The 16,685-nt window shown below is 41.3% G+C and overlaps 1 protein-coding gene across 1 annotated transcript in view; it reads right to left on the bottom strand.

Annotated features, from left to right (window-relative positions):
* Positions 1–352: 352 nt before the first annotated feature.
* The window catches only part of LOC306743506 (protein NLRC3-like), a gene marked incomplete at both ends in the record, with an annotated part of 17,220 nt that continues 887 nt past the window's right edge, over positions 353–16,685 (bottom strand). Inside the window, 8 exons of the mRNA XM_079226021.1 lie at positions 353–915; positions 1,073–1,119; positions 2,673–2,846; positions 7,173–7,346; positions 7,441–9,262; positions 9,426–9,654; positions 9,807–9,885; positions 10,099–10,206. Coding sequence (XP_079082147.1) covers positions 353–915; positions 1,073–1,119; positions 2,673–2,846; positions 7,173–7,346; positions 7,441–9,262; positions 9,426–9,654; positions 9,807–9,885; positions 10,099–10,206 — 3,196 coding nt within the window. The remainder of the gene's footprint in view (positions 916–1,072; positions 1,120–2,672; positions 2,847–7,172; positions 7,347–7,440; positions 9,263–9,425; positions 9,655–9,806; positions 9,886–10,098; positions 10,207–16,685) is intronic.

Below are 16,685 nucleotides of genomic sequence, written 5' to 3'. Positions count from 1 at the left end.
AGAAAGACTCTCGTTTGACATTCAGAGGTTTTTCTTCACACAAACAAATGTTTCAAGACAACAAAGTTGAGTTTTATACACAAAGTAAAACATGTTTCTTCTCTCAGAAACAGATCATTTCAGGTCATTACATGGACCTCGCTCAGCTCTCACACATCCATCTGCAACACCACAAGTCCAGAGAGCTCTCAACCCCCCTGAGTCCAGACCAGCTCAGGTACCCCTCACCTGCTGCACCTGTTTACAACCACTGAGAGATCAGGTTGCTGCTAACTAACATCAGCTGTGTGATCCTGTACAGGCTGAACTACCTGGACAGCAGAGAGAAGGTTTCTCTACCAGGAGGAGACTCTCAGTCCTCCAGAGAACACAGAGACACTGAGGAACCAGACAAGAACCAGAACCTGAACCCAGACCTGAACCCTAACCCAGGATAAAGAGGTTCAGTGAATGTGGTGCTGAAGGTGTGGAGGTGGATCAGTGTGTCAGAGGAGACTCTGTAGAAGGACAGAGAGCCAGCAGGACAGTCCACATACACTGCTACTCTACCAGAGGAGGAGGAGGAGGAGGAAGAGATGGGTGTTTCTGTCTTATTGTGATAGACAGAATAACCACCATAACACTCCAGACTCCAGGACTGATCATTCCTTCCAAACCAACAGTCTTCACTGTATCCTCTCCTTCTGATTCCTCTGTAACTCACTGATATAGAAACTCTTCCTCTCCACTCGACCTCCCAGTAACAGCGACCAGTCAGACCAGTTCTACACAGCAGCTGAGGACAGTAGTCAAACCTGTCTGGATGATCAGGATATGACTGATCCTCCTCCATCACATATGTCACCTTCCTGTTGTTGTCAGACAGTTTGAGGTTCCTGTTCACTGTGTTTGTGTCGAGTGTGAGTTCACAGGAATCTGATGGAGAGAACAAGACACAATACAGCTGCAGTTATGAATCTATCATCTGTTCATCTAGTGACACTTTGATGATGACATCAGAGATGTGAATGAGTGATGTCACAGTCTGAAGACGGTTGAATGTTTTCATGAATCAAACTCAAAGCACACTTACACTTCCTCAGACCTGGTCTGACCCATCGGACTCCAGCAGGCTCCACCCTGAAAGGAGGAGGAGTCAGAGCAGCATGAACACATGAACATGACATCACTCTCATCACAGAGCTTTGTTATTCATGTTCACATGGACCACTTATTATTCATCAGCTCATATTCTTCATGGAGCTTCTTCTGATTGGCCGATGACGACAGCTCATCACGTTCACTTATTCATGATTTATTATTATCAGTATTGTATTGACAATCATCCTCCAGTTCAGACTCAGTTTCCTCTACCAGTCAGTCAGTAAATCAGATGTTTAAACCTGCATCAGTTGATTCTTTGTCTGTTTGTGGTTCAGTGAAAACAAGCTGTAAACACAACATCTGACACATTATCAGCTTATGAAGTAGTTGTGTCTGACATGATATCAACCAGCTGCTTCCACATCCAGCAGTTCCACATCAACATGATGACTCATCAGGACTCTTTGTGTTTGTGTCACCTGATGAATGGAAGTCCACTATTCTCTCTCTTAGCTCTGTGTTTGGTCTCCACCTCCTGAGGGAAACATCTGTCTCTTTAGCTGCTAAATGCTCCACTATGTTCACCAGCTGAGCGTCTGTGGCCGACTGTCACCTGTAGCTTCAACAAGTCCACTCTATCAGCCAGAGAACTGTCTCTCAGTGCAAAACAAACCAAAACCAGGTGGAGCTGAACTCCTTTAAACAGCAACACATTCCTATTGTGATGATTCATCAAGAAGGTTTAAACAGATTGTTTCTTTGTCTTTTCACAGTAATGTCTGGACTAAAGGGAAACACACACTGGAGACTGAAAAGTAATAAATCAAACATCTGTCTGGTTCCCTTTTAACCAGCTTTTATCAGCTTTTTGAACACTTAACAAATGCCATATTATTAGTATTAGCCTCCAGCAAGATATTAATGAACACTACATGGTGCCATCACAGCATTGATTCTACACGGCTATGTAGCCTGTTGTCTGGTGTCTGTCTGAAAGGAGCTCTGCCATGTTTGACGTGTCCTCCCTTGGTCTGTTAGACGGGTCTCTGTGTGTCAGTGGGCTTTCCTTCAGTCTGTAATGGAGCCAAAGTACTTTCACATTTCACTTCTTCATCTTTTGTTCCAACAAGCCGAGGACAGTCGGCAAGAGCTCCTGCATTGAGGCCATCATGTCTCCCCTGATCACTCGCTGTGAGAGCGCTGGGCAGCCTCCTTAAGCCTCCTTAAGCCCCGCCTCCTTAAGACCTGTCTTCTTAAGCCCCGCCCCCTTGCAGTCAATGCATGCAGGCAGCATGACAGAGAGCAGAGCAGTGAGTGCGCTCTGATCGCACACTATTTTAATGAAGCATCGATACTAAAGATATGCAAAGTCACATTGTTTTTAACGTACGGGTACCGCGGTACCTTTTAGCATCGATACACCGTGCAACATCGTGTGGGACACAAACAGTTAGATGAGTCTCTGGTAGTTTGAGGTCAGCTTGGTGTGTCAGGGTCATATTAACCAGGCTGACAGTGTGACAGAGAACAGGTTTCCAGCTCTACCTCCTCTATCAGACTGATGCTCTGTGGCTGCAGCCTCTTCATACCTGAGAGTCTCCAGTCTCCAGAGTGGATCCTCCAGTCCAGCAGACAGCAGCTTCACTCCTGCGTCTCCTGGATGATTGTAGCTCAGGTCCAGCTCTCTCAGATGGGAGGGGTTGGAGCTCAGAGCTGAGGTCAGAGAAGCACAGCCTTCCTCTGAGATCAGACAGCCTGACAGCCTGCAAACACACAACACAACACACGTCACATCTTAAGACAATCTGGAGGAGGATACGAGTTTATCCATGAATGTAAATCAGGATCTGAGTGTCAACTAGTTTTACATGTTTACATCCTGACCTGAGAGTCTCCAGTCTCCAGTGTGTAATAATATTCATGTCAAAATGAAATCCTCTTTGATAATGAGTCTGGACTAAAGTAGAATCAGAAAGAACAAATATGATGTGTTCAGTGAAAGTGGATAAAACTCTTGCTTTTTTAATCTAAACAAGATAAAATAATTCAGTTCAGTGTTCTCTACTGGAAACAGGAAGTACTGAAGTATTAATATCAGGATGAGGGGTAAATATTTAATGTTGATTATTAGAGTTAAAAACACAGTTTGGGTTTTCTGTTCTTTTCCCGACGAGAGAGAGAGAGAGAGAAAACAAAGTGCGAGAAAGAGAAATGAAACTTTATTTATAACTTTATATTATTGACACATTTGATCATTGAAGACAAATTAACTTGATCTGACCTGAGAGTCAATCCGCCACTTAGTGTGGAGGATTGACATGAGCTCCAACAAGCGCACCAACATAGGGTTCCCTAGCATGGACTACTAGATACTCTTTGGGTGTTCTTGTTACACAACGTGGGTTGTTGTTTGTGGTCAGATTAAATGTCGATGGTGTTGCATTCAATGTGTGTGTACGACATTCATGTGTTAACCTAATGTTATTTTTACTTAAAGAAATAAGGGGTACTAACCAAGGTTACAGGTATATGTGTATAAATGCATGGGAGTTTGAGCTCACACTAACAGTATCGCGATATTTGGAGTAGACCCTCTCCACTGCACCTCCCGTGCAACAGGGGTATGGTATGAGGCCCCTGCTTAGAACAGCAATTAGAGAGGGGGCTACACAAGAAATTAAACTTGATATTCTGTTTGTTACGTTCTCAATCAGAAATAAACAACCATTAAACTCTCAACAGATCGTCACTGTAATAATAATAATAATAATAATAATGCATTAAATTTGGAGGCGCCTTTCAAGGCACCCAAGGTCACCTTACAAATACAATGAAATAATACAGGGTAAAAGATAAGCATAAAAGATATAAACAACAGTAAAACAGAGCATCGACATAAATGTAGAGACACATTCAAGTTTTCAGTCTCTTTTCCTGCATTTCTCCTTCTCATTCATTACTTCGATCAAATATATATTATCTTAAAGCATATATGAGAGGAACAACAAGACGACCCTGTGATGTTTCATTATGAAAGAAAATTATGTTTCACACGTCACCATCGTTTATTAATCCACTGTGGATCAAATGTGTCTGTTCTACAAGGTTCTCTAGTTCAGTCTCTGAGACGAGTTCCTCTAAGTCAGGGGTCGGTAACCCGCGGATCTTTAGCTCCGGAGGCTTTGGGAAGGAATAAAATAATAATAACTTTTTTTTTAATTTTATTTTTTTGCCAAGCGAAAAATCAAAGGGAACTCCTCTTATCTTGGAGTTTGAGGTGATATTGGGTCAATGGAAATAAAAAAATGTTTACACCGATGTTGTGGTTGTTCAACAAAAATGTTCAAAAAAAATGTTCACACCGATCTCACCGATCTCACCGATCACACCGATCACACCGATCTCCCTGCAGCTGGCTACTCGTGATTTCCAGAGCCCCGCCCTCGTTAAACTATCAACGGATAAAAATAAATACATAAAAGTCACAGAGAAAAAAGAGAGTTGAATTCGTGGGCGTATTAATTTGCTTTCACTGCCAACGATGCTGATATGTTTGATATGTGACGAGAAATTAGCAAACAAAACATTTATTGTTGAAAGACTCTTCCAGAACAAGCTATCAAGCTGCAGAAGAACGATTCCTCAACTGCTGCAGCAAACTGAGTGAAGTAGATCTACTTTCAGGAAGTGGATCACGTCTCCAAACTCCACCACTGCTGCTGGTTCTGTGGCAGCTCATGAGACACTGAGGCGTCCGCTGGTAAAAAAGTCCGGCGCAGTGAGGACGCTCAGTGGAAACAAAGCAAAATATATGCGTTTTAAAATGTAAACCTCCAGTGGGGATTGAACCTGATACCTTGCAGTTCTAGGACCAACACTCATGAGAACAAACATTCTAGTGATGAAGGTCAACAGATCAGATCCTCTATCTCTGCCAGCTGTCCTTCATCTCCACCTCATTCAACCAGACTTCAGTGCACTTTTTTAAGCAACACAGACTGGACTTTTCTCACTGAGAAAGAACAACTGAACTGAACTGGAAAACATCAAAAGCACTGATTGCTTTTGTATAAAGTTAATAAATTGCTGGTCTTTAACATACTGTACATATTTAAGCTAAGGTTTAAAAAGAATCATAAAAAATGTAATTACATTTTTTACATTTTTTCATAGCCTTATTGTAACATGTATTCTCACCATTAGCAGCTCAAAATCATATAATTTACAGTTTTTTAATCAAGCTATAACATTCATATTGAGTTAATTGAATTAAGTTCAGCCTATTGGTTCGGCGCTCCACAACGGTCCAAATTTCTCATGCGGCCCCTTGGGAAAATGAATTAAGCTGCGCTTAAGATTAGGGTTGGGTACCGAGGGTCCAACACGTCCGGTACCTACCGGACCGAAAAGCAACGCAGATTTCGGTGCTTCCTTCCGGTGCCTGAGCCGATTTAAATACTTTTTTTTTTACACTACTCTGTAAAGTTGCACAGTATATAGATACTAAAAAGGTAGCGCGGTGCCCGCACGCTAAAAACGATTATTAAAATAGCGGATCAGAGCACACTGCTGCTCTGCTCTCTGTCTGCCTGCATGCAGAGCGGGGCTCGAGGAGGCGGGGCTCGAGGGGGCGGGGCTCGAAGGGCGGGGCTTCCAGCGCTCACACACACAGTGCGCGCACACAGAGATCGCTGGAGACACGAGCACGAGCTTTTGAACGTCCGTCCTCGGCTTGATGGAACAAATCTCTCCAGTTGATATTAATGGTGACGTGTAGTCCATAAAGCAGCAGTTTTAGGATCCAACAGAGTCTGAGTTCTGTTGCACACGGTCCCATCAGGCCATGATGCTTGTGTCTGTTCTTTTTTAAATATATATTTTTATAGTTTGAAGTTAAAAGGTTTGAAGCTGTAGTTTGAAGTGTGTTTTGTATGTACTTATTTATTTATATCTATAGTATACTTTAAACAGTTAATAATATTGTTCAATTTGAAGAAAAAAAATTGCCTTAGCAATAAAAAAGTATCGGTTCAGGCACCGGTATCGTTTTAAAAGTATCGGTTTAGCACCGGTATCGGAAAAAACCCAAACGATACCCATCCCTACTTAAGATACTGTCAATGTTTGGGTCAACATACGTCTGCGAGTCTGTTTTCTACCCTGAAACACGTGAAATCAAAGCATCCATCTGTTCTGACTGACACCCATGTGGAAGAATTGCTTCGAGTGGCAACAACGGAATACAAGCCAGATTTGAAGAGGATTGTTCAAGGCAAGGAATGCCAGAAGTCCCACTAAGCAACATGCATAGTAAAAGAAAAACGCTATTGTAAATTATTATGTTTTTGTTTGTGGACTTGGTTGAACTGAGAGTTTGTGTGTGTGTTGAGAATGACTGGCCTGTGGTCTTAGTACTGTAGGAGTCAATTTCTGTCATCATCATGTTGGTGTGTGACATTTACACTAAATCTGGCTGAGCAGAGGTCTCTGTGTGTGTGTGTGTGTGTGTGTGTGTGTGTGTGTGTGTGTGTGTGTGTGTGTGTGTGTGTGTGTGTGTGTGTGTGTGTGAGGAAGGGATGGGGTGATGTTCATGTGTATGATGTGACTCTTTTCGGTAACACAGTAAAACATGTGGCTCTTAGTCTCTGACTGGTTGGCCACCCCTGCTCTACCACATTAGCCACACATATTGATAGGACTCAAGGTCCACATCGTTGTCATCATAATTGATCTCAATGTAGCCGACTTCATAAGAGTTTGATAGTTAAAACAGGTAAAATAGCAATACAATCTCAAGAATTGTCTTCATTCTTGTTCTATAATTTCATGAATACAACAAACTATAGTTTTTGTATTTATAATATGACTATATATACAACTTTATCAGACACATTTTTTGGGAGAAAAAAAGGGTAAAATGGCTCTTTGGATAGGAAAGGTTGCTGACCCCTGCTCTAAGTGGTTCATGAAATCTGACCTCCTGATGAACAAATTCATAGATTCAGAAAGAGAGAGTCTGTTCACACTAAATGGACCTGATAGTTTAGAGACACATTTATATCATTGAAGACAAACTAACTTGATCTGACCTGAGAATCTCCAGTTTCCAGTGTGGGCTCTCCAGTCCAGCACACAGCAGCTTCACTCCTGAATCCTGCAGGTTGTTGTTACTCAGGTCCAGCTCTCTCAGACTAGAGGACTGGGAGCTGAGGACTGAGGACAGAGCTTCACAGCTTCTCTCTGAGAGGTTACAGCCACTCAGTCTGAAGAGACAAGGAGGAAGAAAACAATAATACGTGGAAAAGATAGCAGCGTATTTAAGTTATGATCTATGAATCTAACTCTCTCTGTACTTACAGAGCATTGTTGGAGGCTTTGACCACTGGCAGCAGCCTCAGAAGAGCCTCATCTGAAGCAGAGTATTTCTTCAGGTCAAACACCTCCAGATCTTTTCCTGATGACAGTAAGATGAAGACCAGAGCTGACCACTGAGCAGGAGACAGTTCATCTGTGGAGAGACGTCCTGAACTCAGGGACTGTTGGATCTCCTCCACTAGAGAACCATCATTCAGTTCATTCAGACAGTAGAACAGATTGATGCTTTTCTCTGGAGACACATCCTCATTGATCTTCTCCTTGATGTATTCAACTGTTTCCTGATTGGTCTGTGAGCTACTTCCTGTCTGTGTCAGCAGACCTCGTAGGAGAGTCTGATTGGTCTCCAGTGAAAGACCCAGGAGGAAGCGGAGGAACAAGTCCAGGTGTCCATTAGGACTCTGTAAGGCCTTTTCCACAGCACTCTGGTAGAGATGTCTTGGCTTAGGTTTTGACAACAGGGAGGTTGTTTGTTTAAATACTTTAGACAACAGGGAGGTTGTTTGTTCTTCTGCCAGCAGGTTGACACCAGAGTTGATGAAGGTCAGATGGACATGAAGAGCAGCCAGAAACTCCTGAACACTCAGATGGACGAAGCAGAACACCTTGTCCTGGTACAGTCCTCTCTCCTCTCTAAAGATCTGTGTGAACACTCCTGAGTACACTGAGGCTGCTCTGATATCGATGCCACACTCTGTCAGGTCGGATTCATAGAAGATCAGGTTCCCTTTCTGCAGCTGATCAAAAGCCAGTTTTCCCAGAGACTCAGTCATCTTCCTGCTCTCTGGACTCCAGTGTGGATCTGTCTCAGCTCCTCCATCATACTTGACCTTCTTCACTTTGGACTGAATCACCAGGAAGTGGATGTACATCTCAGTCAGGGTCTTGGGCAGCTGTCCTCCCTCTGTGGTCTTCAACACGTCCTCCAGAACTGTAGCAGTGATCCAGCAGAAGACTGGGATGTGGCACATGATGTGGAGACTTTGTGAGGTCTTGATGTGGGGGATGATCCTGCTGGCCTGCTCCTCATCTCTGAACCTCTTCCTGAAGTACTCCTCCTTCTGTGGGTCAGTGAACCCTCTGACCTCTGTCACCAGGTCAACACAGTCAGGAGGGATCTGATTGGCTGCTGCAGGTCGTGTGGTTATCCAGAGGCGAGCAGAGGGAAGCAGTTTCCCCCTGATGAGGTTTGTCAGCAGCACATCCACTGAGGTGGACTCTTTGACGTCAGTCAGGACCTCATTGTTGTGGAAGTCCAGAGGAAGTCGACACTCATCCAGACCGTCAAAGATGAACACAACCGGGAACTCTTCAAACCTGCAGATTCCTGCTTCTTTGGTTTCATTGAAGAAGTGATGAACAAGTTCCACCAAGCTGAACTTCTTCTCTTTCAGCACATTCAGCTCTCTGAACGTGAATGGAAACGTGAACTGGATGTCCTGGTTGGCTTTGTCTTCAGCCCAGTCCAGAGTGAACTTCTGTGTTAAGACTGTTTTCCCGATGCCAGCCACTCCCTTTGTCATCACTGTTCTGATTGGTTCCTCTCCTCCAGGTGAGGCTTTAAAGAGGTCTTCTTGTCTGATGGTGGTTTCTGGTCTGTGTGGTTTCCTGGATGCTGTTTCAATCTGTCTGACCTCATGTTCATCATTGACCTCTGCAGTCCCTCCCTCTGTGATGTAGAGCTCTGTGTAGATCTGGTTCAGAAGGGTTGGGTTTCCTGCTTTAGCGATCCCCTCAAACACACACTGGAACTTCTTCTTCAGGTTAGATTTGAGTTCACGCTGACAAACTGCAGCAAGAAGTCCTGAATGAACACACAACAAAGAGGATCAATGAGTCAAAGAATAGATTTCAACATTTCATTTCCTCAAAGAATGAGTCTATGAATATATTCTGGTCCATCTCTTGAGACATTAGTAAACGTCCCATTTATCCAGCATGTTGAATCTTTAGAGAAATCCTCTTACTGCTCTGCAGACAGTCAGCCAGCTCCTCCTGCTTCATGCTCCTCAGGAAGTGCAGTGAGATCTTCTGAAAGGCTTCTCTGCTCCTCCTCCTCTGCTCTTCATCATCACCATCCAACACCTCCTCATCCTCACTCTGAATCTCTAAGAATTCTGGGTAATCTGAACTCACAACCTTCTGGATCTTCTTCAGCTCGTCCTTCACAAAAGTGAGGATGTTCTCCTCCAGCAGCTGGAACAGAATATTCTATGAATGACAAACTAAAACCATGGAAGCAAACATCAGATCCATGTTGGACAGACTGACAACCCACTGGTCTAAAGAGTGCAGCATGGAGATGATGTGAACAGAATAGATGTAAAAGTAGTTGTACATGTACAGACCATAAATATGGAGTCCAGGTGTGTTTGATGCTGCTGGGCAGACGGACCTCTGGGAACCTCTGAGCTCTCCTGGTCCTCTCTGTGGAGGAGTCATGAACAATCAGCTCACATTGTGTTTGCTCCACAGACTGTTTATTGTTCATGATATTAAAACAATAATACAACAATAAGTTAAAGATGTTGTGTTCTGTCATGATTAATCATTTCATAAACCAGATGCTGAAGACTGGAGATGAAGGACGACCATCTGTGTGACAGTTAGTCATCTGTTTCATCTGTTTAAAGAACTCACTCTGGGTCATAAGAACGGCGTCCATCTTTGAAGTCAATCCAACCACCTTTAGACCGATCACTCTTCATGGACACACAGCTGGGTTCAGGAGACTTTTCTCTCTGTGAACTGATAGAAACACTGAGAATTACTGAACATAAAGGATTTCTGAACATACAAGATTAATTTTTCTGCTTCCACTGGTTTCATTGGACAGTAAAATTGATGTCATTTTTCATCAAAACTTGTAGTTAATGGTAAAGAAGACACAGCTTCTTGATTGTGACTTGTTGTTTTCTTATTCAACCAACTCGCTACAATGAGACACAATAACTAAAACTACTAGAGTCACATCTTGTAGAAGTTTGTCTCTGAGCGGTGGAGACACTTATATTTAGGATCTTCCAAAGATAACCAGCAGACATTAAAGAACACAAAGAACACAGTCATTTAAAGTTCACCAGTGATTATACAGTCAGAGGACAATATGAAACCCAAAGCTCAACCACCGATGGTTGAATGTGTCTAAACAGTTCAAATCTTAGGAAGTCCCAACAAAAAAGCCTAGTTCCCAAAAACAACTAGGATTCATGAGGACAACCCTCCAACAGACAACTCTTTAAAACCACTGACTCCTCATCAAACTGCACTCTGCCTGCAGACTTCTGACACATGTCTGCATAGCTTATTAACTCTGAATGTAGACCCAGAACCCTGCAGCTAGTCCCCAGACCTCTGAATGTAGACCCAGAACCCTGCAGCTAGTCCCCAAACCTCTGAATGTAGACCCAGAACCCTGCAGCTAGTCCCCAGACCTCTGAATGTAGACCCAGAACCCTGCAGCTAGTCCCCAGACCTCTGAATGTAGACCCAGAACCCTGCAGCTAGTCCCCAAACCAAACGCCCGGATGTGACTTGCTCAGCTCATTTTACCCAAGATGCATCAGAGGTGACTTGTGCGTACTTGGGACAGCCAATATCCCAGAATGCATTTCGCACCAGCGACAGGGAACAGAGGCGGATGAGAATGTTCTGAATGCTGTGTTTTTGAGTCACAGAATGTAATTTTAGGATGTTTTCAGGTGCGAAGTTAGTTGTTTAAGCATCAAATCTGTGGTCGGTTTGTCAAGATTCAGCCTACTTAAAAATATACGGAGACGATTTCGGAGATTTGAGGTCCTGCTCACGGGACCAGGCAGTCAGCGCTCTGCTGCCCACCGAGAGCAGCCTCATCTCGGCAGGACTTTTTGAAATGATCCGCTGACTCCGATGTCTCCATAGCGATTAAGCGTGAGATATAATTCAGTCTTTGTTCTCAGAGTTTATAATTTGTTCACAGATAACGTTACATCAGTTGGACTGAGGGAAAGGTTATGTTTTATAACTTAATACTTTATTTAACTTTAACCTTGAACTACAGCGGTGTCTTTTTACTTTTGACCAAATTATTTGCAATTATTTATGTAAATATAAATACATATATACAATTATGTATATTTATATTTATAAACACACAATTATATGTGCCCATAGTCTTCTGAAACTTCTCCACAAACCACAACAGGTAGTCCCTGAAATTTTGTACCGAGTCCCCAGAACTCTGCAGCTTTCTGAAGCTCTAACCTCTCCTGGTCTGTGGAGGAATAAACTCACATTGTGTTTGCACCAGAGACTGTTTATTGTTTATGATTCATACAGAACCTACTGAGCAGTTAGTACAATATATTGAGTTCTGTCATGATTGATCATCATGAAAACAACACTGTAAATGATGCACGACCAATTCTGTGTTTCATGACTGAGAATCAGAACATTTAGTCATCTGTTTAAAGAACTTACTCTGGGTCATAAGAACGGCGTCCATCTTTGAAGTCAATCCAACCACCTTTAGACCGATCACTCTTCATGGACACACAGCTGGGTTCAGGAGATTTTTCTCTCTGTGAACTGATAGAAACACTGACATTTACTGAACTTAAAGGATTTACATTTCTTCTTCACTGGTTTTATTAGACGGAAAATATAATTTTATTACAGCTTCAACATTTCTTTGATAGTAAATATGGCACAGCTTCTTTATGGTGACTTGTTTGCGAAGACGTAATAAATAAAACTACTCATATCTTGTAGCGGTTTGACTTCACCTGTCATTATTTTGGGCTGGTGACGGACCTGGAGGAGGAGCAGGCCTTGGCGGTTGCTTGATCGCTGACGGGAAGAGCGAGGGATAGTGCGCTAGAAATCGCCGCAGCGGATTTGAGCGTCGATGGAGGAATGCTTATACTTCTCACGAAATTGGAATTAGATTTTTTTGAAAGAGGAAAAGGATCGTCAGTACGAGGCGTACACGGAGTTTGACCGGATCAGGAAAGAAAATGGCGTCTCTACGGTCGACTACATTATCGAGTTTGAGCGCCGGTACAACAGACTACGTTACTTCAAGATGGAGCTTCCAGATGCTGTGTTAGCTTTCAAGCTACTGGATACTGCAGGACTTCATGTTAAAGACAAACAACTGGCACTTACCGCTTGCCCAGAGCTTTCGTTTGTTAACATGAAGTCAGGCTAGAAGAGAATCTTTGGCGATAACTCTCCACAAGAGGGAGCTGATGACCTCCGTGTGAGTGTGGGAGCTGGCGACTCTGCCTACTCCACACGGTTTACAGGCAAGCGTGAAAGTAATGTCAGGTCAAGCCCACAAAACCATACGGCTGTTCAAGGGACGAATCCACTCCACAGATATGGGAGAAGGACGAGATGTGCAGTCTGCCAAAGCACATATCACTGGGCAAAGGATTGTGCTCACAAAAAGGAACATGCACAATTGAGTATTAAAACAAATTCATAAAAGCACATGTGCATCATCTATAAGTCCTTAATAATTGGTTAGCAATATATATTACATCATTGGTTTGCAACACATATTAATTAATTTACATAAGGGGGTTGGTCCATAATTTATAAAGTATGAAAACCCAATCATGACACAGATAATAGTCAAGCTGATTAATCAAGAATGAAATATTCATAACTGTGTTCATGAATTGCATTCTAATGAGTTACTAATAAGTGTTCATGTTGGAACAATGCATTATGATTGATGAATTAAGTCTTTACTCATGCTTTACTAATACTAAATAGTGTGTAGTTATTATAAAGTAGACCAACTCATATTAAACAATATGTTATTATGTTTTTAATATCCTTAATTGTAAATTAATTTTACAAAGTTGTGCTGATGCTCCAAACTATACAAAAAGCATAGTTAAGCGGACCATCATAATGTGCTGAATTAATTGTTTAGAATTGAATGCTCGCGTTTAGAATTCATATTATTTTTACATTTCATAACGCTTGTTCCTACTGACAGTGAGCAGCTGAAACTCAGTGACCGTGGAGGTTGGGGGATGGGATAGGTCAAATGGGGACTGCAAATGTCAGGAAAGGTGTTTTCATGTCTCACTTCTTTGAGTCAGTGCAGAAATATTATCATTGCATTGTTCAATTGGTGTCACGAAAACATCAGTGCTTCAAAAAGAAAAAAATATGCTAATATCTTATTATGTTTTTAATATCCTTAATTCTAAATACATTTTACAAAGTTGTGCTGATGCTCCAAACTATACAAAATGCATAGTACGCTGACTATCATAGTGTGCTGTATTAATAGTTTAGTATTGAATTCTGACCTTTATAATTCATATTATTTTTACATTTCATAACGCATGTTCCTACTGACGTTGAGCAGCTGAAACTCCGTGACCGCTTAAATGTGTGCTTACGTCACGCAAAAAGTAAGACATTTTAATGAATCAAATTTGCATCCATACACATAAAAACAATTATGAGAATTGAAGTTGTTGAATATGAAGTTGTAGTTGTTATTATTACTACAAGTTATATGTCATATAAGTAGTCTCAACGTGACTACTTGAATTGGTATAGTTCCAAAGGCAGGCTAGCTTAGTACAGTCCAGCTGGTTGTATTAAAACTGATTGGAAGTCATAACTGTTGAAAGAAACAGAACACAATTACATACAGCAACAGATTGTACATTGGTTATCCTCAAAGATTTGCACAAGCTGGCACTATAGCTCCGTATATAATATCAGATCACCAGCTAACTTACAGCCTTGGTTTGTATTAAACGTTAGAAGCTTGGCTAACTTAGAGATGGATGTTTGTATAAATAAAATCAGAATTGCGGTTAACAAGCCTGCTCTTATATGGCCTCAGTTTTTATGACTATCAAAACATCTGCTGACTTACAGTCAGGTCCATAAATATTTGGACATTGACACATTTTTCATTATTTTGGCTCTGTACACCACAACAATGAAGTTGAAATGAACAAGTGGAAATGAAAAAGTGACAATGAGATATATGATTATATTAATTTGTCCAATTACTTTTGGTCCCTTCAAAACGGGGTGGCCACTTATACATTCGTTGTAGTTCCTACACCGTTCACCTGATTTGGATGTAAATACCCTCAAATTAAAGCTGAAAGTCTGCACTTAAAGCACATCTTGATGTTTTCATTACAACTTCATTGCTTTGGTGTACAGAGCCAAAATAATGAAAAATGTGTCAATGTCCAAATATTTATGGACCTGACTGTATAGCCTTGGTTTGTATGAATATCAGAACACCAGCTCACTATATTATCAATGTTGTATAAGTATCAGAACACTGGCTAACATACAGCTCTATAGGTTGTATGATATCTTACAACCATTGCCTGAGTTAACATATAGCTATGGTCTGTGTTAATATCATAACACCAGCTAACATATAGCTATGGTTTGTTTTAATATCATAACACCATCTAACTTACAACCATTGCCTGAGTTAACATATAGCTATGGTCTGTGTTAATATCATAACACCAGCTAACATATAGCTATGGTTTGTTTTAATATCATAACACCAGCTAACATATAGCTATGGTCTGTGTTAATATCATAACACCAGCTAACATATAGCTATGGTCTGTGTTAATATCATAACACCATCTAACTTACAGTCTAGGTTTGTATTAAACGTCAGAGGACTGTCTAACTTAGAGATGGATTTTTGTATAAATATCAGAACTGCGGCTAACAAGCCTGCTTTTACATGGCCTCAGGTTTTATGACTATGTTTTACTAACAAAACGTTTTACCTAAAAGTAATTGTTAATCAGTTCTATATGTTACAGGTGATGAAAATTTGTATTACAGTCACCATCACTTTCCCACAGAAACCCCCTCCACCTTTGCTGGTGCAAATGGAAATCAAATCCCCCTCCTGTGCTGACTTATAGCCTTGGTTTGTTTGAATATCAGAACACCAGCTCACTATATTCTCAGTTTGTATAAGTATCAGAACACTGGCTAACATACAGCTCTATAGTTCGTATGATATCTGAACACCGGCTAACTTACTGCCCTATAGTTCTTTTGTATTAATGTCAGACCACTGCTGACTTATAGCCTCAGTTTTTATGAATATCTGCTTACTTGTAGCTTCTATTTGTATGAATATCATAACACCAGCAAACCTATAGTCTCAGTTTAAGTACTGGGGAACTTTTGTATATCTTGCTGGGTTCTGTGTACTATTGCTGTTCTCTTTCAGGCCCTTTTTTCCCTCAGAAGTCTCAACTTGAAACACTTGGAGCTCCTTACATATACATATTTATCTATCAATTATAATAAAAAAGAAAACTAATCTAGTCAATAAGCATGTTCATGGTTTGCTGATAGTTTATACTAATATAGTATAAAGTATACTTTAGGTCTACAACACCATTATCCTCAGTGTCTCAGAGCTCAGGCTTCTACAAAGGATAGCCTGCGATAGATATTTTATTCCAGTAGGTCCAGAAGCAAATAAAATAGCATGGAGTAACAGTCCTATATATATATATATATATATATACAAATATTTAAACAAAACCCCACTGTTATGACACACCTCTAAATGACATACGGTCACAACCACTTTTCAGAATAACTCCACCTATCCATTTGCATTTTTTGAAATGTGCACACACTGGCGTGCACGTGCATTTTTATAACCTATATACTACTCCTGCAACACAGTTATCTACTGAGACTACTGTCTGATGTGCTGTAACTCCGTTATGTTGTTCATTCTGGTCACATGACATCTATTGCTTCTGTCCATCCGGGGAGAGGGATCCTCCTCTGTTGCTCTCCCTCAGGTTTCTTCCTTTTTTCCCCTGTGAAAGGGTTTTTACTATCTTTATTGGGGGAGTTTTTCCTGATCCGATGTGAGGTCCCGGGACAGGATGTTATGTTACAGATTGCAAAGCCCTCTGAGGCAAACTTGTATTTGTGATGTTGGGCTATATAAAATAAACTGATAAAAAATGATTTATACACTGTTGTTAACTTCCTGTTGCTCCAGAGTACAATACACTAGGTTTTACTTCATTATAGAATTTTGCGCATAATGCGATTAATCGCTGTTAATCTCAGACAAATCATTTGATTAATCAGTTAAATGTGTCCATCTCTGCCCAGCACTAGTAAAGACGGATCCGTCCTCCTCCGTTTGTCTGCAGTGAGGACGCTCAGTGTAAACATAGCTAAAGATATGC

The sequence above is a fragment of the Taurulus bubalis genome (assembly GCF_910589615.1).
Source record: "Taurulus bubalis genome assembly, chromosome: 11".
Taxonomy (NCBI): Eukaryota; Metazoa; Chordata; class Actinopteri; order Perciformes; family Cottidae; genus Taurulus; species Taurulus bubalis.
The sequence above is the reverse complement of the archived record's forward strand: the minus strand, read 5'-3'. Positions and strand labels throughout refer to the sequence as shown.